Source organism: Bos indicus x Bos taurus, chromosome 11 (genome assembly GCF_003369695.1).
Source record: "Bos indicus x Bos taurus breed Angus x Brahman F1 hybrid chromosome 11, Bos_hybrid_MaternalHap_v2.0, whole genome shotgun sequence".
NCBI lineage: Eukaryota > Metazoa > Chordata > Mammalia > Artiodactyla > Bovidae > Bos > Bos indicus x Bos taurus.
Genome location: NC_040086.1, coordinates 13,296,159 through 13,321,028, shown reverse-complemented (window position 1 = coordinate 13,321,028; position 24,870 = coordinate 13,296,159). Strand labels below are relative to the sequence as shown.

Below are 24,870 nucleotides of genomic sequence, written 5' to 3'. Positions count from 1 at the left end.
AAGTTTTGCCCAGGAACAGGAAAAATAACAGCTATCCTTCAAGCTCAAGGATTTCCTGTTACCGCCTCTGTTCAAAGGTACTCACAGTATTGCCAATATTACTACCATGTATTAAGTGCTGATCATATGCCAGGCTGTATTTGAAATTAAATTTGGTCAAATTTTCACAACAGCCCCAGAAAGAAGGTGTTATACCTTGACAGATAAACACGTTCAGGCCAGAGGCACGAAGTGATGGAGATGGGATTCACTCAGGTCTAACTTCCAAGACAATGCTTTTAATACTTTGTAACACATTTTAGAGTGGAAGATTGTGCGACTAAAACTGATTCATATTGAGACAAAAATCACATACACATATCCTCCTCTAATATAATGACCCCACTGAAGGAAAAACAGTACGACTGCCAGCAAATGCATTTTATTCTCATTTTAATGAGAGAGATTTTCAACAGCTGCCACTTTGTATAGCAAATTTTTTAAAAAGTAACTTTTTTCCATTTTTGATATTTTTATGAAAATTATTTTCTTCAATTTTAAAGCTCTGCCCCTCCCACAAAGAAGTACTAACAACTACCATGTAATGTATACATAGGAAAAGAAGGAACAGAAACAGCTTTTAAACACCTGAGAAATAGGGGAAAAGGTCCAAAGTCCAGGCCCGGGCCTGCTGGAGGTGCTGAGCTGCCCTGGCACCGTCAGCACTTCACCGCCCACAGCAGCAGACCCGTGGGCCGTGCACAGACCCGCTGGGATGCACCACAGAGTTCACTCCCGTTCTCCTCTTGGCCTCCTCTGCTGGCTGTCCTCTTCTAACTCGATCCAACAAAGGCGGCGTGATCATAACACATGTTCAGCTTTGTAATGGAAATAACATTGTTTAGAAAGTTCAGAGATTTCTCTGTCTAGCTGAGGAGAAAAAAATATCCAACGCGGTATTGATGGTTTCATTTCTTTCCACTCAAACACATGCTCATGAACTTGTTAATTATCAGATGCTGTTAATTATCTGTGCTGACATAGACGGCATGAAAGTTTCATACAAAAAATAAGATGCAAAATTGTAAAAATTTCTGCAGCAGTTCAGGCTCCTTGTGGAGCTGCTGCTGACGGAGCTGGTTCTGACACGCAGTTCCTTTGACATGCACAGCAGCTCCCCCATGAGTCCTGTGTTCTCAGGGTTCCATTTGGACCCCAAGAGGTTGAAATCCAAGTTTAGTAAGACTCCCTGCTGACAAAATGTGGTATATCCATCAATGGAATATTATTTAGCAGTAAAGAACAAACCAGTAACATAAATTATATGTCATGGATTAACCTCAAAAATACACTAAATGAAGAAAGCCAGATACAAGAGACCAGATTGTATGATTCCATTGAGATTATGTCCAGAAAAGGCAAATTTATAGTAATAGATTAGTGGTTGCCTAGAGCTAGGCAAGTACCGTGGGTACCATGTAAATAGACATGAAGGATCTTATTAAGGGGGATGCAAAGGTTCTAAAACAGAATTGTATGTCTGTTCCACTCAGGAAGTTATTAAAATCACTGACTTGTACACTTGAAATAGACAAACTTTATGATAACATGCCTCAATAAAGGTGTTAAAAAAAAAAAAGTCCCTGTCTTGCAAACCACCCAACAAGCATTAAACATTTCCGAAGGCCCACAATCAACAAGAGAGGATTCTCAATTAGTGTTGAGTTACAGAGTGAAAACATTTTCCTTACTATTTACAATATTAAAAGGGAGCCAGTAAGGTAGGACTGGGAAAGAAAGCTCAGCAGACCTCATAAATGAGACTCCTCTTAACAAAACATAAAGGGCCTTTTTCTTTGAAGATGGTGCATCTGTTCCTTTGTAGAGTTCTCTTCTGTCCCCTGGGGGTGTGGTGATGAACCTGTAACACCCTGTAGAGATCAGTGTAGTTAGCTGTCCCAGTGTATGACACCCCACCTCCCCCAGCAAAATCTGGACTGTGGATAGCTATGGAGGATTGGGCAGTGAGACCAGGTGGAGCTAGTGTGGTAAAGAGACTTGGGTCCGATCCTAGGCTGGGAAGATCCCCTGGAGGAGGAAATGGCAACCCACTCCAGTATTCTTGCCTGGCAAATCCCATAGACAGAGGAGCCTGGTGGGCTATAGTCCATAGGACTGCAAAGAGTCGGACACAACTGAGGTGACTTAGCACATACACACAAGTAGTGTGAACACAGGATGTAGTGAGCCAGGTACAGAGGCTGTGTAGGAAGCCTGAATGTGTCCCTGGGTCAGCCTCCTATTCCTCCGTCCTTTGTCACTAATGGCAGCTTCAAGATGGGAGAAATAGAAGATTAAAAACAGAGGGGAAAAAACTTTACTAAATTGTGACTAACCAAGCCTGTGGATGAAATCTGCAAGGCAGCAGGGCAGTGGCTGCAGAAAGTACACTGTACCACACGGGGACCAGGAGAACTAACAATCTGTGTGGGCAATGAGAGGGGAAACGATTCACATGGTTCACACAGGTGACTGTGGGCAAAGGGAGGGGAAAACCAACACTCCTGATGCTCACCAGACCTCAGTCAGTCCTCCTGCTCTCCACCCACTTCCCAAACTCATGAGCTCTACATCTACTCCGGAAGAGAGTGGCCAGGGATATACAGTCTTTCCCAAATGCTCTCCAAATCTTGGTCAAAACTGTCAGGTCTCTGGCTGAGCTCATACATCAACATAATCCAAATCAAACAACACCATTAAACGTGATGCCAGGACCCTTAGCGAAGAACACGTGCCCCCTCCCATCTCAGCAGTGTAGAGTCCTGGGCTCCTGGTGTTTACATACTGGCTTTGCAGCAGCACTAATGCAGTTTCCTTTGGCTACTTCTTCACACAACTTTCCTCCCTGACATACATGAATTTACACTCTGAGGTCAAAGTGTTTGACTGACCTTACCTCCCAGCATCTCCCAACGCAAGACAGAACTTTGCCATTATAGTAATACACAATTTGAAAAATGCTGATTACCTCTAAAAACACTTTAAAGTCATAATTAGCATTGTAACTTTAATAAGAGAGACCCAAGCTGTTTTGACTTTGGAAACTAAAGGTGCTGCAAAGGTCCAGCCTTTTCCTTACAATTTTTAGGGGTTTGACCTTATGTAATACCCTAAAATCAACTGCTGCAGTCAGAAACTGGCCCAAAGACCCAAAGCTGCAGCTGCTCAGGCCTAGGCTATGTCCATCAAATTCTCTGTTGCAGTTCAAAGGGCTAGAGAAACTAAAAGGCATTTCTTTTGTTTTTTTCTCCTTGAAGAGCAAGAGATAAAATACTTTTCGTTTTGGAGTTTAAGAGTCCAATAACCACAAAATCAATCACTAATAAAATAAGACTGGGACTAGTCAGAATTAGCAATTGTTAAAAATACATGTTCTGTTTCTATACTTAAACTTCCAGGTGCCAAAAAAAGAATAGTGGCTTAAATTCAACATCAAAATCATCACTTAAAATAATACCAGCCTCATCCTGAAAAGGTAATGGTATCTAGTCTGGCTTGCATCCGTAATCTCTCCTATGAGGAAAAGTCTGAGTCCAGCCTTTCTTCACTGAAGACCCAGGAAGACCCACATGCGTTTCCTGCTAAGGAGGTGGCAAACGGACTACAGCTGGACCCGTGGTCTGGGTGACGACAGTGCTCCCACCTCGCAACATAAAATAGATGGAGAAAAGTCAGAATGAAGGGGAACCACTAGAAGCACAAACACACACATTAAAAAGGTGGTCACCCTGCTAGCCGCTTCCTGATCCCGGGGTCAGCACACTGTGTCTCAACAGGACTGGAAAGGCCAGTCCTCAGGTTCCACTGCTTATCTGGCAGGAAGCTTTCTTAGTCCTGACCAAATACGCCTTGTGAAACCATGCTGACATCTAAGATGAAACCCACAGCAGAAGGGGAAGCAAGCCACTTGGACCACACCTAACAGCTTAGCCTAGGTGTCAGAAGGGCACGCCTTCGTCAGGATGAGGACCCTTGATGCAGATCCCTGAAGGACTTCCTAGACCAGGAGCCACATAAGAAAGAATCCGAGGTTCTCTCCGTGATGGAGACACCATGGTCTAGAAAACGGCTCCTGCTGCAATCCCAACACACTTTGAGCAGCCTTTAGAATTCCGAGCTTGGACAAGTTAATGCAGATTGAAGGAGGAACAGCAGTCCTGGAAGAAAGAGACCTTTGTTTCTACACTTCCAAGGTCCTTGCCTTATCAGAGGCAACCATTCCAGCTGAAAGCTGAAGCTGGAATTAAGACGTTTCTTTATTTGTAGCCCTCCCTGAACACAAGTTAAAAGAGTTCCATTCTGTCAAGGTAGAGGCTTTGTGAATTCAGGAGCCCATCTGGAAATATGGGTTCATATTTTCAATCTGACATTAACCTGTGGCTGTTAGAAAAGTCAGCAAGGGACCTCGTAAGAGAAAGGAGAAATTCTTAAGTTTTCCAGACCCTACTCCTTTCCTTCCAACCTCTGTCCCATAAACACATACTGAATTTACAGACTTTATTCAAGTTCCATGATCTTTTCCTGACACGCTTGTCATACAAGACAGTGGCGGTCATACAGACGGGCCACTGTTCTCCTCAGGCCCCTGCCAGTCCTTGCCCATCCTGGGAGAATGGCCAGGACCAGACACGCTCTTTTTAAGACCTGACTCTGCCACCAACCTCTCCAGCACACAAAGGCATATCCTGGTGCCCAATTTAGTTCCTTATGAGTATCAACAACAACAATAACCAAAACACCTGTGACCTGTGGGCAGGAAAAGAATATACCCAGAAAGTTCAACCCAGAAAACTCAAAAAGCTGGGTGTGTGGAAACAGCAAAACTTTATAACTGCTGAAACTGTCCCGGTGCGTCACACAGTCACAGGGTCAAGCGGGACTCACTCTCCTAGGCTTTTCTGGAGTTCTTTTGCATAATTCTGTAAGGTGGGGAGAAGCATCAAACTGTGAATGGAGCTTCTTGCTAGTGTTCTGAAAAATACATGGACTTATAAAAGTACACAATCTTTCTAAGGAAAGGAAGATACAGGTGGACCAAGTCTTCACAGGGCTAGGAAAAACTGTCAAAATAAATTTAAGATGATAACTATCAGGATTCAAGGATGATCTCTCCAGACTGAAGCTGATGGCCAGCACCGCATGCCTCTCACACACCTTTGGTAACAGTCTCTTCTTAAAAACAGAATAGAGTTCAGGGCAGAAAGGAGACAGGGGATTAGACACCATGAGAGACGAGGTGGCAAATCCACCCTAGAACTCTTATGCCTTGTAAATAATGAGTCTGATGGCAGCCATAAACAGAGGCTTAAGAGTAGGTCAACAGTAAATCAATGACTCAAGTGACACCACCATCCCAGTCCTCCAAAAGATGGCTGATGAAAGTCGGTTTATCAACCATCTAAAGTACTGGTAAACCAGTACTGTTAAGCCTGTGTTTTCTTGAATAGGGTTCAGGCAAGGAGACACGGGCTCAGCAGGCCAGTGGTAATCCCAGCACATTGCAGGAAACCCCCAGGGGTTGGGGAGCTGAGTACTCTGGTTTACAAAACCTGCTTCTTCCAACTGTCCCTCTTCCCATCCAGCGCAACAGATTGAATATGTAGTGCTCCAGGTGTTCATTGCCCTTGGTAAGTAGACAGCAGGGTGGGTAGGGCATTTGTAAACACCCAGATTTTCTTGGTCAGCTTATTCTTTTAAACACACACAGCAGAACATTCTTGATGAGGGCATGAGGAAAGACTGCAATTTCCCTAAATCGAAAGCTAATAAAAATAATAGGAAATTGCTTCAAATGAAAGTCAGTAGAACAAAAGAGAAATACTCAGAGGCTTGTAGAGAAAGACTGAGCACATCAGTTACTCTAGTCACAGTGTCAAGTTGAACCACTGTTCCCTTCCCCGCTGCGCACCCCCTGCCCATCCCACCCCCCTCTTCAGCTCCGCCTTCTTGTGCAGCACTGTCCCCAGATGTGGGGACACACAAGTCCTCCTCAAAGCTTTCTGTCAGCTCAGTACTTCACTCCTGGTATAAATTCCTTGGCATCCGGATTCAGGTTACTTTTGCTCTGAAATAAGAACCAAGAGATAATAAATCCCAAGACAAGCTGCACTTTAGCACTTTAAAATTTATTTTCTCCTTGCTTCTGTTATTAGCAGTATCTTCCTCTCAGCCCAAAGGAGAGAAAAAAACAGAATTCCTTGCAACTCAGGCAGTTATTCCTGGACTGTTCTCAGTGGCTCCTGATGGACTCAGCCCCTGCTAATCTCATTTTCTCCTCCCTGCTTTAGACTCCTGTTCCCTTCATGATGCTTTCATTAGAGGCTTGTTAACCTGGACTCAAAAAATAATTTTTTAGTTCATAAGTACCTTAACTCAATGAAAATCAGAGTACTCCATCAAACTAGGTTGGTTACCACAATCCCTATATTATTTTTGTCTATCCTCTCTTTGGTTATCTACTCTCTTGATTCACATGATCTTGATCTAAAACCTCAGCAAACTGCCAGGCAAAATCATTCAGACATGAACTGTGCACGAACAATGTCACTTATGGAATTCTGACATTAAGTAAACATGGAAGGCAGGGAATTCATTTATCTGGTCTTCTAATTATAAGTGGAAAACAGTCTCTTAGAAGTATATTCCTTCCAGTTTTTATAACAGAATCATTCAAAACTATAAATACAGATTTGAGGGACAGTAAAAGAAAAGGACAACAGCAAATGATAATTTGAAACCAAACGTCTTCCATGTTCAAATTTTTATCCTTAATCCCAATTCTGTTTTGAAAATCCCACTGGAGAAAATGAAAGTTGGTGATGCTGCAGCAATCACATTTCCACAGTGCTTTAAGAGGTGCAGTGCGTCTTCAATGCACCCCCTGTTAATGCCCAGGTGGTGAGGGAAGAAACAGTGACTCAGAGGGCGCCAAAGCTTGCCCAAGGTTGTTGGGCCAAAAAGAGAGACGTGGCTCCAAATCCTATATTCTTTTCACTATGTCACATGTGGAACTACGTATGCTCTTACCAAAATATCTTCAGAATCACGACCATCACTGACGGACAGTCCATTTAACTGTTGTTGCAACTGTCCCATGGCCTGAGGCAGGTCTCGTGATGGAATAAACCAGTCTTGGTCTTCCTCGTCCAACATCTCCTGAAAGCAGCGGTCCAAGAATTCTTGCTCCTGCAGCTCCTCCTCCACCTGGCAAGCAAAGCAGAAGAGCTCAGACTTAACTGTTCCAGTGGGACTCAAACTTTCTAGTTTTTTTCTACCTCTTTCTTTCAGAGGTTATTACTTTGCAACTAAGAATGATCTTGTATGAGATCTACGAAGAATTACGATGCTTCTAATGAAAGGCTAGAAAAAAATATAACTTTTAGTATTTTCAATCAAATTCCATAAAAAATAAGACAGGAAATAGTCCAAATAGCAGAAATTCCAGTCTTCACAGATCTAATACATGACACAGATATTTTTCACTCATATGGCACTTAACAGAAAATCACTTTAAAGCTTGACATTTTTTTTTTCAATCTTATTGAGAGGCAGCTCTTAAATTTCCCATTTTACAAGTATGAAAAGGGTTCAGGAACTATGTATCTAGACTACTACCTGGACAGTGGAGATTAAACCAAAACCAACTCCCAGCTTCTGGCCCACTTTTCTAGTAATAAAGCCCCTTCGGGAGAAAAATACTTTCAGAACCTTAGAAAGATATAAAGAACACGTTCTGGCATACCAGTAGAAAATTCTTTCAAAACAAGAAGAAATAATACAAATATTTAAACAACTTGCATATTTCTGAAAAAGAGTGTCTTATACATAGCAAGGATATTTTATACTTCTTTGTAGACCCTGTTAATTCTTGGTAAAGAGTATGCTTCACTCTGGAGATTAGTGTGATTTTCACAGGCCTCCCGCTTCATGTTTGGCCATCCCCTTCCTGCAGGCTGCCTGGTGACTGATTCACAGCTCGTATGCCGCCACCAGAGGGCTGGTCAAGCAAAAACAATCACCCAAACTAGCCAATTTAGTTGAATCCAAAGGAAAAGTCACTTGTAGCAAGACTTAAACATACGATTTCAACATTACAATTAACTATACTTTTTATTTTTTTAATCTCAAGTAAATTAGTTACAAAGTACTTAAAATAACAACTGAAAATATTTCCAAACTACAAGATTTAACATGACTGCTCAGGATCTGCCCTAACTCTCCCTGAGAGCATAACAACATGCTCTTCCATATTAAGTCTACCCTTATTCACAGGCACAAGCCACAAAAGCAGTCACCTGGGCCCAGGGGTGTCATAGGAAGCATGGTCTATGAACTGTTCACACAGATCATACCACAGTGAGCCACAGAGGTGGAAACTCCTGGCTCTTTCCTAAACTCATTTCCATCTCCCCAAAGCACCAGTTGTTCAGTTAAAATCGAATCTCCTGTCTCCCATGCTGGATGTGGCCATGTAACTATAATCACATAATGTCCCCAAGAAGGGATGTGAGCACTCTGGCATCATTTGGTTAAAAGGAGACCCTTTGCCTTAACATTTGGCTCTCTCCCCTTCCTATGGCTTGACTTCCAGTTATCCTACAGTTGCCAAATGCCCTGGGAGTGGCAGGGCATCATGATGGAAGGCATCAAGTGGTTGCAGAGTCACCTGTCTACCTGGAGTGCTGACCTGGGGCTGTTAAAACCACAGAGATATAAGACAATTGGTTACTGCTGGATCTTTGTGGAAGCAATCTAGCCTTTCCCCACCAAATACACTCTCTATCTCAGACTTGCATTCTGCCAGTCCCTGAGTTCCTACTTGGGGCATGCCAGGCTGGTCTGCTGTTTCCCAGGAGCCTACATCAGAACACCATGGCATTGGATCCTCTTTTAATTAGCATGATAGAAAAATTTCAATATTGTCCTCCAAGGTATCTTCAATTTGGTCTCTTAGCAACTGAAGTTGCTTTTTGGTCAGCCCTGACCAAGCATCTACGTATTTTCAAGTTATTCTAAAGCCAATGAATACATTTCTCTTTTGACAGACTGATGGTAAAATATAGCTGTTGAACTACATGTATCATTAGCCTTTCACTTCTTTACCTGTCTGTTGAAATCCTCTTCATTCTCCATCCACATGTACTCTGCAAATGGGTTTTCCTTCTCATCATGCCCATTTAACACCTGGTCCTCTTTGGATTTTACACTGGGTGATGTATTCGCCACACTGGATCCATTCATCATGACAGAACCTACACAGGAGCAAAAGAAAGGATAAAATGATACACGGATCAAGGACATGAAAAGATTCTTCCAGATGCTTCTGATGTTCTAAATCAAGTTATTAACTACAGATAAACAGAAAATGCTAGTCTGTAACTAGTTACCTATACAGATGCACAATTCTTTAAGAGTTAAAAGAAAAAACATCTCAGCTCAGTTAGCCTTTATAGGCAAGTGGGATGGAGAAGGCAATGGCACCCCACTACGGTACTCTTGCCTGGAAAATCCCATGCATGGAGGAGCCTGGTGGGCTGCAGTCCATGGGGTCGCTAAGAGTAGGACACGACTGAGCGACTTCACTTTCACTTTTTACTTTCATGCACTGGAGAAGGAAATGGCAACCCACTCCAGTGTTCTTGCCTGGAGAATCCCAGGGACGGGGGAGCCTGGTGGGCTGCCGTCCATGGAGTCACACAGAGTCAGACACGACCGAAGTGACTTAGCAGCAGCAGCAGCAGCAGGCAAGTGGGATGGGTGCTGGGTGGGAGGGGACCTTTTCAAGTCAAATTTCTGTAAGTTCTAGAACCTAACCAAGATCATAGCTTCCCTAACATTTAAATAGGTAGAAAAAAATACATTCTTAATAAACATTGTAAACAGTTGACCCTTATTCTGATTTTTTTTCTTTTGTTTTCTTCTCTTTTTTATTTATTTATTTATTTTTGCTTGTGCTGAGTCTTAGCTGTGGCACGCAGGATCTTTAGTTTCAGCATGTGAGCTCTCAGCTGCAGCATGTGAGATCTAGTTCCTTGACCAGGGATTGAACCCAGGCCCCCTCCACTGGAAGCACAGAAGCTTAGCCACTGGACTACCAGGGAAGTCCCTATTCTGATTCTTATTAAGCTCTGTTTTTCTTTAAAACCTATTTCAAAAAATAATACATGTTTATCACATTGGAAAGCAAAATGGAAAAAAGTAAGGTCATCAGCTGTCTAACTATATAGAGTTAAAAATGATTCACAATGTGGTGGATATAAGCTTGCTGACTTCCCCTATGTACATACAGACACATATACACACACCCATTCCCCAAGCACCCATTCTTATGGTAAGAGCATGATGCTCCATCATTTGCTCTTTCTCATTTCCATATTAATATAGACATTCTGTCAATTGGTGTGTTTCCAACATTTCTGTATTATAAAGGTGGGATGAACTTCTTGTGTTCATTTTCTCTAATGATTTTCTTAAGATAATTCCTAAAAATAGAACTGCCATATAGAAAGAATGTTTGTTTAAGGCTTGTGATTTACTGCCAAGCTGCCATAGCATTTAAATTCCCGCTGGTATTATGTAAGTGCCTGTTCATCTGCACTCGAGTATTCTTTTGGCTTCCAAATTCATTTTGGTATGCTTGCTATCATTTGGAATGTATTTATTTATTTAAATGTATGTATTTATTTATTTAAAATTTAACCATTCTTCACAAACAGTTGTCGGACTTTCCTGGTGGTCCAGTGGTGAAGAATCTGCCAGCCAATGCAGGGGACACAGGCATGACCCCTGGTTCAGGAAGATCCCACATGCTATGGACCAACTAAGCCCCCGCACCACAGCTACTGAGCCCAAGCGCCTAGAGCTTGTGCTCTGCAACAAGATAAGCTGCAGTGAGAGGCCCTTGTACCGAAACTAAAGCGTAGCCCCAGTCGCTGCAACTAGTGAAAGCCTGGGCACAGCAATGAAGACCCAGCACAGCCAAAAATAAATAAAAATTAAAAAACCAAAACAAAACATTGTACTCTTTATGCTCTATAGTACCTCCCCTAAGCTCTTGTAGGTAATGCACATGGTGTTAATACTACTTAACTATTCTGTTTCATATGTATAATTTTTCTCTTAATTAGGTTCTCAACTCCTGAAACACAAGATGAAAAGTTTTTATATTTTGTAATCTTCCTCAATATTAGGAACTTCATAAATACCCATGGATCATCGTGCTTAGGCAATTTTCCCTTTCTAGCCTGTCTCCTTTCAATCTCAGCTCAGTCCTCTCCCCAGCGCTCCCTGGGGCATCTTTAAGTTTTAATACATTATTTTTCACTTATTTCTGTCTTGGTAACATTCATGAAAAAGTTCTTCTCTGCTTCTGGATACACTAAAAGTTACTGAAGGCTTTTCAATTTGCAAACCTGTTATGAACATTAGAAAATATAATTTTAAAAGACTAAATACAATTATGAAGAGTAATAAGAACATGGGCTTCCCTGGTGGCTCAGTGGTAAAGAATCCACCTACCAGTGCAGGGGACACTTCGATCCCTGCTCTGGGAAGATCCAACGTGCTGTGGAGTAACCAAGCCCATGCGCTGCAACTACTGAGCCTGTGGTCTAGAGCCTGGGAACCACACCTGCCGAGCCCACGTGCCCGAGAGCCCGTGCTCCCAACAAGAGAAGCAGCAGTACGAAGCCCTGCATACCCCAACTAGAGAAAAGGCCAGTGCGCAGCAATGGAGACCCAGTAAATAAAACTGTATAAAAAAGATGGAAAAATAATTCATCGATAGTTCAAAGAGAATTTAAGACAGAACCCATGTAATTCACTCTTGGTTTAATTAGGGCACCTAGTATGAAATATATCATTTAATATATTTTAGACAGAGACAAAAGAAATCAATGATTATTTCAAATACCGCTCCAGAATAATAATCCCATAAGGCTATAAAAGGGGGGAAACCAGTTTTTATTTTTACCACTTCCATTTTCAGCATAACAATGATAGAAGCAAGTATGTTCTGAACATCAGGGCAACTGAGTAAATAGGTATTCCTAATCAGAGACTTAACAGGTCTTGAACCTTGATGGATAGCAGATTACACAGCACTTTCCAAAGATTCATTTGGCAGTTGCTTACTATTCTCATAGCTCAGTTGGTAAAGAATCTGCCTGCAGTGCAGGAGACCCCAGTTTGATCTCTGGGTCAGGAACACCCCCTGGAGAAGGCACAGGGTACCTACCCCAGTATTCTTGGGCTTCCCTGGTGGCTCAGCTGGTAAAGAATCCGCCTGCAATGTGGGAGACCTGGGTTCAATCCCTGGGTTGGGAAGAGCCCCTGGAGAAGGGAAAGGCTACCCACTCCAGTATGCTGGCCTGGAGAATTCCATGGACTGTATAGTCCATAGGGTCACAAACAGTCGGACATGACTAAGCGACCTTCACTTCACTTCACTTACTATCAACACAGTGATTTCTCCCCACATTATGTAAGTCACCAGCAGAGAATCAGAGCTCCATTTTCCACCAAAATAAATCCTGAGTGCCCATGGCCATCAGGAGAAAAGGAAAGCAGAGGAAGAAAGAACAGAATAATCCTAATTCAAGAGAAAGGCAGAGCACAGAGAATACATTGCAGGATATACCTGTTCATGAGAAAGGGAATGGAAAAATTACCACAAACTCAACATGGGGATATTATCTAATATAACGTAAACATTTTGTAAAGTTTTTTTTTAAATTTTTAACACAAACACTTTAGAAAAGTAAAAATCACTGTGATTGGGACAGTCAATACTAGAAAAATTGTTCTCCCCATAGTAGGTTACATAGTGTTGATTTGTATTTTATACCATTCCACCTTTTCCAAACAATTGGGAAGTTTGGTTTCTCTAAACAGCAGCAACCCAAGAGCTTAATTTGTATAGTGCTTAACAATTTATAAAGAAATTTCATATTTATGCTATAACTTAAGGTACATATTCTGTCCAACCTCACTTTAAAAAAAAAAACACCCAGACAGTGCTAAAGACCAAAGAAGATACTGGTTCAGCGGTTAAGCAAACTGAGTTGCTGGGTTGGTTCAATAACAACACTGGTTTGTGGGCCCACTGTGTGACAGTGACACCTGGTGTTTAATATGCCTCTTGACATTAGCAATGGGGTGAGCATGGGGAGGTTTTGCTGAAGAATGGTAAATCCTAGGTAAGACACGTGGGAAATGCCATCCAACTTGGGGAAGACAGCAGGTAAGATGGGACCATCGCCTGTAACTTCCTTGACTGTCCTGTTTCCAAAGTTGCATGTAACATTCTCTGTTTCCAGCTCCTCTCCAGCTCACCATCCATCATGCTTGCCTTCCAAAAGCACAGTGTTTCTCTAACCATCTTATTTTGATATTTCATGTTCATGACTTTGATCCTCCCACACCAAGTCACATCACTGTGAAATTCTAGTCTAATGGAGACAAATAAAATGTCCCCAAAGCTTCCAGAGATGGGGAAAATGCTTGGTTACAAAAGTGGGACCACAAATCAGAATGGCTGCTATGTTGTCAGCTACACTATGGAGAGGGCCATGTGACTAGGAATTCAATTTTTTTGTTGTTGTTTTTTGGCAGCTCTGCTTGGCTTGTGGAATCTTAGTTCCCCAACAAGGGATTGAATTTGAGGACCCCAGCAGTGAAAAAGCCAAGTCCTAACCACTGGGCCGCCAGGGAATTCCCAGTTACTCAGTCTTGTTAACAAGCATGCAAGTTTCGAAGGTCATCTTCCCACCATTAAGTCCTCAGATGAGACAGCCATTCCAGTCAACCACTTGAACTTTATGAGATCCTGAGGTGGGGGCACCCAGCTGGGCTGACCCATAGGAACTGTGATACTAAATGTTTATTGTTTTAGCCTGCTAAACTTTGGGGTAAGTTCTTATATAATAATAAATAAATAACACAGGTATTCAGTAAACACGGACATCTAGCTCTGCCATACAAACCACCAGTTGCCACTCATCTATTAAGAAGACAAACGTGTAGTCTGAAGCGGGTCATTGTTTGAGGAGTTCTTCAAGAACTAGACCTCAATAGCACATAAAGGAGTTGATGTCTGGTCTGTATCTAAACTGCATTAAGAAATCTAAGAACTATTTGTGCAGAAGCTTTTAAGTTTAATTAGGTCCCATTTGTTTATTTTTGCTTTTATTTCCAATATTCTGGGAGGTGGGTCATAGAGGATCCTGCTGTGATGTATGTCGGAGAGTGTTTTGCCTATGTTCTCCTCTAGGAGTTTTATAGTTTCTGGTCTTACGTTTAGATCTTTAATCCATTTTGAGTTTATTTTTGTGTATGGTGTTAGAAAGTGCTCTAGTTTCATTCTTTTACAAGTGGTTGACCAGTTTTCCCAGCACCACTTGTTAAACTTCTGCACAACAAACGAAACTATTAGCAAGGTGAAAAGGCAGCCTTCAGAATGGGAGAAAATAATAGCAAATGAAGCAACTGACAAACAACTAATCTCAAAAATATACAAGCAACTCCTGCAGCTCAATTCCAGAAAAATAAACGACCCAATCAAAAAATGGGCCAAAGAACTAAATAGACATTTCTCCAAAGAAGACATACAGATGGCTAACAAACACATGAAAAGATGCTCAACATCACTCATTATCAGAGAAATGCAAATCAAAACCACAATGAGGTACCATTTCACGCCAGTCGGAATGGCTGCGATCCAAAAGTCTACAAGCAATAAATGCTGGAGAGGGTGTGGAGAAAAGGGAACCCTCTTACACTGTTGGTGGGAATGCAAACTAGTACAGCCACTATGGAGAACAGTGTGGAGATTCTTTAAAAAAGTGGAAATAGAACGGCCTTATGATCCAGCAATCCCACTGCTGGGCATACACACTGAGGAAACCAGAATTGAAAGAGACACGTGTACCCCAATGTTCATTGCAGCACTGTTTATAATAGCCAGGACATGGAAGCAACCTAGATGTCCATCAGCAGATGAATGGATAAGAAAGCTATGGTACATATACACAATGGAATATTACTCAGCCATTAAAAAGAATACATTTGAATCAGTTCCAATGAGGTGAATGAAACTGGAGCCTATTATACAGAGTGAAGTAAGCCAGAAAGAAAAATACCAATACAGTATCAGATCAGATCAGATCAGATCAGTTGCTCAGTCGTGTCCGACTCTTTGCGACCCCATGAATCGCAGCACGCCAGGCCTCCCTGTCCCTCACCAACTCCTGGAGTTCACTCAGACTCACGTCCCAATACAGTATACTAATGCATATATATGGAATTTAGAAAGATGGTAACAATAACCCTGTATACGAGACAGCAAAAGAGACACTGATGTATAGAACAGTCTTTTGGACTCTGTGGGAGAGGGAAAGGGTGGGATGATTTGGGAGAATGGCATTGAAATACGTATAATATCATATATGAAACGAGTCGCCAGTCTAGGTTCGATGCACGATACTGGATGCTTGGGGCTGGTGCACTGGGACGACCCAGAGGGATGGTATGGGAAGGGAGGAGGGAGGAGGGTTCAGGATGGGGAACACATGTATACCTGTGGCGGATTCATTTCAATATTTGGCAAAACCAATACAATATTGTAAAGTTTAAAAATTAAATTAAATTAAAAAAAATATACAGATCACAACTTAAAAAAAAAAAAAAAGAAAGAAATCTAAGAACTATTTGAAACTCATTCCCCGACTCCATCTCACTTTCCCTCTTATATGTGTGGCAAACATGCTGAAAATAGAAAATAATGATTGTCATTTGGCTGAAGATGGTAAAGCATGTAGTCAAAACAGAAATGCTAAGCTCCTGCCAAGCATATGATTTAGCACTTTACCTCGGTCAAGAGTTTGTGTTTAAGATACTTGGCTTGAAATAGAGGTCTTGGTTCCCAACCACAAAGAACTTCAAGACTTTTAATATACCTAGGATATTTCCAGAATACATACTTCATCAGTTCAACACTTTGAAAAACCACAACTTTCAGATCCAACAATTTTTCCAATCCAAAACTTGGCTATTTTTTTTGAACCTAGATGAGATTTTTTTTTCAGAAGCTAAAACTAGATTATGCCCAGGATAACAACTTGACTGTCAAGAATACTTGGAACTATTGACTCAATTATTGGGAAAAAGTCTATTGAGTAGTTTATATTAAAACTAGTCTCTACTATTATGTTTCTATAGTTTTGTTAACTTCATTCAGTCTGGTGGTTGTTGTTCAGTCGTTAAGTCGTGTCTGACTCTTTTGACACCATGGACTACAGCAAGCCAGTCTCCTCTGTCCTTCATTATCTCCTAGAGTTTGTTCAAATTCATGTCCACTGAGTTGGTAATGCTATCTAACCATATCATCCTCTGCCGCCCCCTTCTCCTCCTGCCTTCAATCTTTCCCAGCATCAGGGTCTTTTCCAATGAGCCAGCTCTTCATATCAGGTGGCCAAAGGATTGGAGCTTTAGCTTCATCATCAATCCTTCTAATGAATATTCAGGGTTGATTTCCTTTAGGATTGACTGTTTGATCCCCTTGCAGTCCAGGGGACTCTAAATTCTCCAGCATCACAATTCAGTCTAGTGAATACCATTTGAAAAATTAAACATTGTGGGTAACAGTTTTACATGTTATTTTACTTCAAACATGTTGCCACTAGATTCAGGCTTTGGTCTTTCCCAGTTACATCTTAATAACTCAGGTCATTAGATGCGCTCACTCACTAGAATCTGTGTGTCTACCCTCAGCCCTGTGCTTGACAGCTATTTTCACAAGGTACACAGTTGTTTCACTGACGGTGTTTACATTCTCTCAGGAGAGAGATAAGCAAATAGTTAAGAATAATTAGTATTAAATTAAAAGGAGAGGAAAAAGGGACTATTACAAGACAGGAAGACCCAATCTAGTTCAGGAGTGGGGGATGGCTAGGAAGGGTTTCCCTGAACAAGCAACACTTAGATTGATACCTGAAAAATTTGTTAGCTAGCAGGAAGGAAGAGAGGGAAAACCATGTGCAAAGATTCAGAGGCAGGAGGGAACTCTCAAGAACTATAAGAAGGTACGTACGCATATAGTTTAAGAGTCAAAGGAGAACCAGTCGGAGAACGGCCAAGGAAGAGAGATGAGGTTGCAGAGGCAGATGGACCTGATCATCTAAGACATCAGAGGCTACATGAAGAATTTTGGAGATCATCCGAAAAGCAATGAAAGCCACTGAAAACGGTTCTCGGCAGCACAGTGACATGACTCAATTCATATTTTGAGGTTATTCAGGCTGCCATATGGAAAATGGATTGGAGAGACTGAGAGAGGATAATGGGGGACCAGTAAGGTAGCTAATGCACTAACCCAGATGAAAAACAAAAGGTAGCTGCTTAAACTAGAACAATGGCAGTAAGAAGAGAGTAGATTCCAAAGCTATTTTAGGCTTTTCTGGGGAGGAACTGGATGCGGGGAGACAAGGCGAGGCAGATATCAGGGATGACTCTGGCACAAACAACTGGGGGAGGAGCAATGTCACTCGCTGAGCTAGGGAACTCCATGGAAAGGGCAGAGTTTTCTTGGGTGGGGATGGGGATTCGAGGTACAAAGGGTGATGAGTTCTATACTGGACACATTAAATGTGTAAAACCTCTGAAACACTCAAATGGTGACATAAGTAGGTTGTTCGTATGCATCAATAGGAGAGGTATGACTAAATATAGAAATTTGGAATAGTCGTCTACCTACATGGTAACCGAAGTCATGGGCCTAGAATATTGCCTAGGGAGAGAGGGCAAAGTCAGATAAGACAAGGAGATAGAAGAGGAGACTGAGAAGGAAACTAGAAGAGTGTGACATCACAGAAATCAAGGGAAGACAGAACCCTTCACTTATAGTGAGTTGAAAGGTAGCCCCCAAAAAGATATGTTCAGATTCTCATCCCGAGAATCTGTGAAGACTACATTATTTAGAACACCGGTCTTTGTAACTAAATTAAGGACCTTGAGATAAGTAGATCATCCTGCATTATCCCAGGAGGCCCTAAATCCAATGGTAAGTGTCTTGTAAGAGAAAAGCAGATTTGACACGAAGAAAAGGCGGCAATGTGACTGGGGAGGCAGAGATTGGAGTGGTGGGGCCACAAGTCAAGGAACGCCTACAGGCACCACAAGTTGAACATGCAAAGAACAGATTCTCCCCTGCAGACTCCAGAGAGAGACAGTCCAACCTGATTTTTTTTTCTTGACTTTTAATTTTTGACTTCTAGCCTCCAGATGGTAAGAGAAAAAATTCATGTTGTTTTAAGCCTCTAGTTTGTGGTAACTGGCCACATTAGACGGGAGAAGGCAATGGCACCCCACTCCAGTACTCTTGACTGGAAAATCCCATGGACGGAGGAGCCTGGTAGGCTGCAGTCCATGGGGTCGAGAAGAGTCGGACATGACTGAGCGACTTCACTTTCACTTTTCACTTTCACGCATTGGAGAAGGAAATGGCAACCCATTCCAGTGTTCTTGCCTGGAGTATCCCGGGGACGGGGGAGCCTGGTGGGCTGCCGTCTATGGGGTTGCACAGAGTCAGACATGACTGAAGTGACTTAGCAGCAGCAGCCACATTAGACACAGAGGACTGATACACCCAGTAAGGCAGGTATGTTGAAGGCTGAAGTGAAAAGTGAAAGTCGCTCAGTGAAAGGGAAAGTCACTCAGTCGTGTCTGACTCTTTGTGACCCCATGGACTGACTATACACAGTTCATGGAATTCTCCACGCCAGAATACTGAAATGGGTAGCCATTCCCTTCTCCAAGGGATCTTCCCAACCCAGGGATAGAACCCAGTTCTCCCGCATTGCAGGCGGATTCTTTACCAGCTGAGCCACCAGGGATGCAAGGTCAAAAGGAAGGCTGAGAAGTGTCTACAGAATTTAGGACCATGGAGATCTCTTATGACAACAATGAAAGCAGGATCCTTAAACAGAGATGAGGGAGAAAGTAAAATGGATGAGATATGAATTGCAGGTGACAGGAAGTAATCAAAACTCTTTCAAGGGGCCAGGTGCCAAGGAAAGGAAGAGGAATGAACAGGAACTAGAGGGATGGAAGGTCCCTGGAAACTTTACTTTTAAGGAGTGGAGAGCCCAGAACATGTTTAAATGTTCATAGAAGGAGTCTAGTGGAGAGGGAGAGGCTAGAAATACAGGAGAAAGAAGGACAAGCTGATAGTACAGGCTAGGGGAAGGTAGGAAGAGATACTTACTTGTTTATTCTTTTGAATAGTTAATACATTCCAATGATTCAAAATCTAAATGCCTAGGATTCTTAATCAGTAACAGTTAATTATAGTAAAAGAGAATTACGAATTAAGAATGGATGATGAGCATAAAGTCAGAGCAAGGGAAGCGCATTGGGAGAGACATTTAATCCATTACAAAGCCTTACTCCATGAAACACTCTAACTCTATGGCAGATTTTCACTTCCCTGGGGCAGGAATGTTAAGTCTCCCTGTCCCAACAGATGCTGGATAAACCTACCAAACTCTAACTCTAGAACTTTGCTTCTGTTTTCTCTTCTAATTTTTCTATTATATGTGTGTGTACATATAACATATACACACATTTAAAAGCTACATAAGCACTATAGAAGGCAATGGCACCCCACTCCAATACTCTTGCCTGGAAAATCCCATGGATGGAGGAGCCTGGTAGGTTGCAGTCCATGGGGTCGCTAAGAGTCGGACACGACTGAGCGACTTCACTTTCACTTTTCACTTTCATGCATTGGAGAAGGAAATGGCAACCCACTCCAGTGCTCTTGCCTGGAGAATCCCAGCGACGGTGGAGCCTGATGGGCTGCCGTCTATGGGGTTGCACAGAGTCGGACACGACTGAAGCGACTCAGCAGCAGCAGAAGCAGCAGCAAGCACTATAGAAAGTAATTTTATAAATTTTAAATATATGCTGTCACCCAAAAACAACGCAGGAGGCTGCAAATAAGAAATGAGTTTATTTGGGATCTTAAGAATTGGAATTCAGGAACCACAGATTTGGGTAACCCCAAAAGAGGGGAAACAGTGAGAGATTTTATTTTCTTGGACTCCAAAATCATTGAAGATGGTGACTGCAGCCATGAAATTAAAAGATGCTTGCTCCTTGGAAGAAAAGCTATGACCAACCTAGACAGCATATTAAAAAGCAGAGACATTACTTTGCCGACAAAGGTTCATCTACTCAAAGCTATGGTTTTTCCAGTAGTCATGTATGGATGTGAGAGTCGGACTATAAGGAAAGCTGAGCGCTGAAGAACTGATGCTTTTGAACTGTGGTGTTGGAGAAGACTCTTGAGAGTCTCTTGGACTTCAAGGAGATCAAACCAGTCAATCCTAAAGGAAATCAACCCTGAATATTCATCTGAAGGACTGATGCTGAAGCTGAAACTGCAATACTTTGGCCACCTGATGTGAAGAACTGACTCATCTGAAAAGACCTTGATGCTGGGAAAGATTGAAGACAGGAGGAGATGAGGATGACAGGATGAGATGGCTGGATGCCATCACCGACCCGATGGACATGAATTTGAGCAAGCTCTGGGGAGTTGGTAATAGAGAAGCCTGGTGTGCTGCAGTCATGGGGTCACAAAGAATCGGACATGACTATGCGACTGAACTGAACTGAAAAAGAGTGTTGCAAGGAAAACAAAGAGTCATAAAGACAAAAGGGCATAAGGTTGTTAAAAGTTGCCTGATGAGTGGGGCAGAGAACATATTTGAATACATAATAGTTGAAAACTTTCCTAACCTATAAAGGAAACAGACAGCCAGGTCCAGGAAACAGAGTGCCAAGCAGGATCAATTCAAAGGGGGCCACACCAAGACACACTGTAATTAAAATGGCAAAAATTAAAGATGAAGATAAAATATTAAAAGCAGCAAGGGAAAAGCAATGACTTACATATATGGTAACGCCCATAAGGCTGTCAGCTGAATTTTCAGCAGAAACTCTAAAGGCCAGAAAGGACTGGCACAATATAATTAAAGAGATAAAAGGGAAAAACCTATAGCCAAGGATACTCCACCTGGGAAGGCTTTCATTCAGATTTGACGAAGAGATGAAAACTTTTTTCAAATGTATTTACTTTTGGTTGCACTGGGTCTTCACCGTTAAATGTGGGCTTCCTCTAGTCGGGGCAAGCAGGGTCTACTCTCTGTTGTAGTGCACGGGTTTCTCATCGCAGTGCATCTGTGCTAAGTCGCTTCAGTTGTGTCTGACTCTTTGGGGATGCTATGGACTGTAGCCCTGCCAGGCTCCTCTGTACAAGGGATTCTCCAGGCAAGAATATTGGAGTGTGTTGCCATTTCCTCCTCCAGGGGATCTTCCCAACTCAGGGACTGAACCCGCATCTCTGAAGTCTCTTGCACTGGCAGGTGAGCTTTTTTTTTTTTTTTTTTTACCACTAGCACCAGCTGGGAAGCCGTCTCATTGCTGTTGTGGAGCACAGGCTCTATGCACACAGGCTTCAGCAGTTGCAGCATGGGGGCTCAGTAAACGTGGCTCACAGGCTCCAGAGCACAGGCTCAGCAGTTGTGGCACATGGGCTTAGTTGCTCTGCGGCATGTGGAATCTTCCTGGACCAGAGATCAAACCCATGGTCCCCTGCATTGGTAGGCAGATTCCTTTGCAGTGTACCACCAGGGAAGTCCTCAGAAGTTTTAAAAGAAGCAAAAGCTAAAAGATTTCAGCACTATCAAACCAGCTTTACAAGAAATGTTCAAGGGACTTCTCTAAGCAAAAAAGAAATGGCCACAACTAGAAGTCTGAAAACTAGGAAAGAAAAAAGCTCACTGGTAAAGTCAAATATACACTAAAGGTAGTAAATTTAACTATATACAGAGTTAGTAGGAAGGTTAAAGGATAAAACTAGTAAAATCATCTATATCTTCAATTAAAGGAGTCACAAAACAAAATGGTAAAACATGATGACAAAAAGAGTAATCATGAGGAGAAGGGAATAAAAATGCAGAGTTGTTAATATGTGCTTGAAATTAAGAGATTGGCAACTTAAAATAAATAAACATATTGCTATAAATAAACCTCACTGTAACCATGAACCCAAAATCTATAATAGATACACACATAAGAAAGAGAAAAAATTCAAATGCAACACTAAAACAGTCATTAAATCACAAGTGAAAGTAAAAGTTGCTCAGTTACCTCTGACTCTTTGTGACCCCATGGACTATATACAGTCCCAGGAATTCTCCAGGCCAGAATACTGGAGTGGGTAGCCTTTCCCTTCTCCAGGGAATCTTCCCAACCCAGGGATCGAACCCAGGTCTTCAGCATTGCAGGTGGATTCTTTACCAGCTGAGCCAACAGGGAAGCCCACACAAGAGAAGAGAACAAAAGCAAAATAAAAGAAAAAAAAGGAACTACAAATACAAACAATAAAATGGCAATAAATACATATCTATCAATAATTACTTTAATGTAAAGAGACTAAAGACTCCAATCAAAAGACAAAGAGTGGCTGAATGGACTATAAAAACAAGACCTACAGGCTTCCAAAATAGCTCAGTTGGTAAAGAATCCATCTGCAATGCAGGAAACCCAGTTTGGATTCCTGGGTTGGGAAGATCTTCTGGAGAAGGGCTGGCTACCCACTCCAGTATTCTTGGGCTTCCCTTGTGGCTCAGATGGTAAAGAATCTGCCCGCAATGTGGGAGACCAGGGTTATATATATGGGCTTCCCTGGTGGTTCAGACGGTAAAGTGTCTGCCTGCAATGGGTGAGACCCAGGTTCAATCTCTAGGTTGGGAAGATCCCCTGAAGAAAGAAATGGGAACCCACTCCACTTCTCTTGCCTGAAAAATCCCACAGACAGAGGAGCCTAGTAGGCTACAGTCCATGGGGTCACAAAGACTCAGACATGACTGAGTGACTTCACTTTCACACATACATATACTGCCTACAAGAGATTTACTTCATACCTAAAGCAACATACAGACTGAAAGTAAAGGGATGGAACAAGATACTCCATGCAAATGGAAATCAAAAGAAAGCCAGGATAGCAATATCTGTACTGAAAAAATAGGATTTGAAACAAAGACTGTTACAAGAGACAAAGAAGGATATTACATAATGATTAAGGGATTAATCCAAAAGGAAACCGTAACAACTGTAAATGCATATGCACCCAACATAGGAGGACATACATATACAAAGCAAATACTAACATAACATAAATAAAGACATAAAGGGAGAAATCAACAGTAATGAAATCATTGTAGAAGACTTAATCACCTCATTTACATCAATGAACAGATCACCCAGAGAGTAAATCAATAAGGAAACACTAGCCTTAAATGACACATTAGATCAGATGGACTTAACAGATATATATAGAACACTCCATCCAAAAGCAGTAGAATACATTCTTTTCAAATACACAGGGAGCAGGATATCTTCAGGATAGATTACAGCTAAGCCTTAGTAAAATTAAGAATATTGAAATCCTATCAAGTATGTTTTCAACCAGAATGCTATGTGACCAGAATATTAACTATAAGAAAAACACTGCAAAAATATAAACATGTAGTGCAGTGCAGTTCAGTTCAGTCGCTCAATCGTGTCTAACTCTTTGCAACCCCATGAACCACAGCACACCAGGCCTCCCTGTCCATCACCAACTCCCAGAGTCCACCCAAACCCATGTCCATTGAGTCGGTGATGCCATCCAACCATCTCATCCTCTGTCGTCCCCTTCTCCTCCTGCCCTCAATCTTTCCCAGCATCAGGGTCTTTTCAGATGAGTCAGCTTTTCACATCAGGTGGCCAAAGTATTGGAGTTTCAGCTTCAATATCAGTCCTTCCAATGAACACCCAGGACTGATCTCCTTTAGGATGGACTGGTTGGATCTCCTTGCAGTCCAAGGGACTCTCAAGAGTCTTCTCCAACACCACAGTTCAAAAGCATCAATTCTTCTGCGCTCAGCTTTCTTTATAGTCCAACTCTCACATCCATACATGACCACTGGAAAAACCATAGCCTTGACTAGACAGACCTTTGTTGACAAAGTGATGTCTCTGCTTTTTAATATGCTATCTAGGTTGGTCATAACTTTCCTTCCAAGCAGTAAGTGTCTTTTAATTTCATGGCTGCAATCACCATCTGCAGTGATTTTGGAGCCCAGAAAAATAAAGTCCACTGTTTCTACTGTTTCCCCATCTATTTGCCATGAAGTGATGGGACTGGTTGCCATGATCTTAGTTTTCTGAATGTTGAGCCTTAAGCCAACTTTTTCACTCTCCTCTTTCACTTCCATCAAGGGGTTCTTTAGTTCTTTTTCACTTTCTGCCATAAGGGTGGTGTCATCTGCATATCTGAGGTTATTGATATTTCTCTGGAAATCTTGATTCCAGCTTGTGTTTCTTCCAGTCCAGCATTTCTCATGATGTACTCTGCATATAAGTTAAATAAGCAGGGTGACAATATACAGCCTTGACGTACTCCTTTTCCTATTTGGAACCAGTCTGTTGTTCCATGTCCAGTTCTAACTGTTGCTTCCTGACCTGCATACAGATTTCTCAAGAGGCAGGCCAGGTGGTCTGGTATTCCCATCTCTTTCAGAATTTTCCACAGTTCATTGTGATCCACACAGTCAAAGGCTTTGGCATAGTCAATAAAGCAGAAATAGATGTTTTTCTGGAACTCTCTTGCTTTTTCGATGAGCCAGCGGATGTTGGCAATTTGATCTCTGGTTCCTCTGCCTTTTCTTAAACCAGCATGAACACCTGGAAGTTCACGGTTCACGTACTGCTGAAGGGCTTGGAGAA

At 42.0% G+C, this 24,870-nt stretch overlaps 1 protein-coding gene across 1 annotated transcript in view; it reads right to left on the bottom strand.

Annotated features, from left to right (window-relative positions):
* Window positions 1-405: 405 nt before the first annotated feature.
* The window catches only part of PAIP2B (poly(A) binding protein interacting protein 2B), a 45,868-nt gene continuing 21,403 nt past the window's right edge, over window positions 406-24,870 (bottom strand). The window contains exons 2-4 of the mRNA XM_027554938.1: window positions 9,142-9,290; window positions 7,066-7,242; window positions 406-6,103 (exon numbers count right to left, since the gene is read on the bottom strand). Of these exons, the coding sequence (XP_027410739.1) occupies window positions 6,047-6,103; window positions 7,066-7,242; window positions 9,142-9,282 (375 nt within the window). The 5' untranslated portion in view covers window positions 9,283-9,290 and the 3' untranslated portion in view covers window positions 406-6,046. The remainder of the gene's footprint in view (window positions 6,104-7,065; window positions 7,243-9,141; window positions 9,291-24,870) is intronic.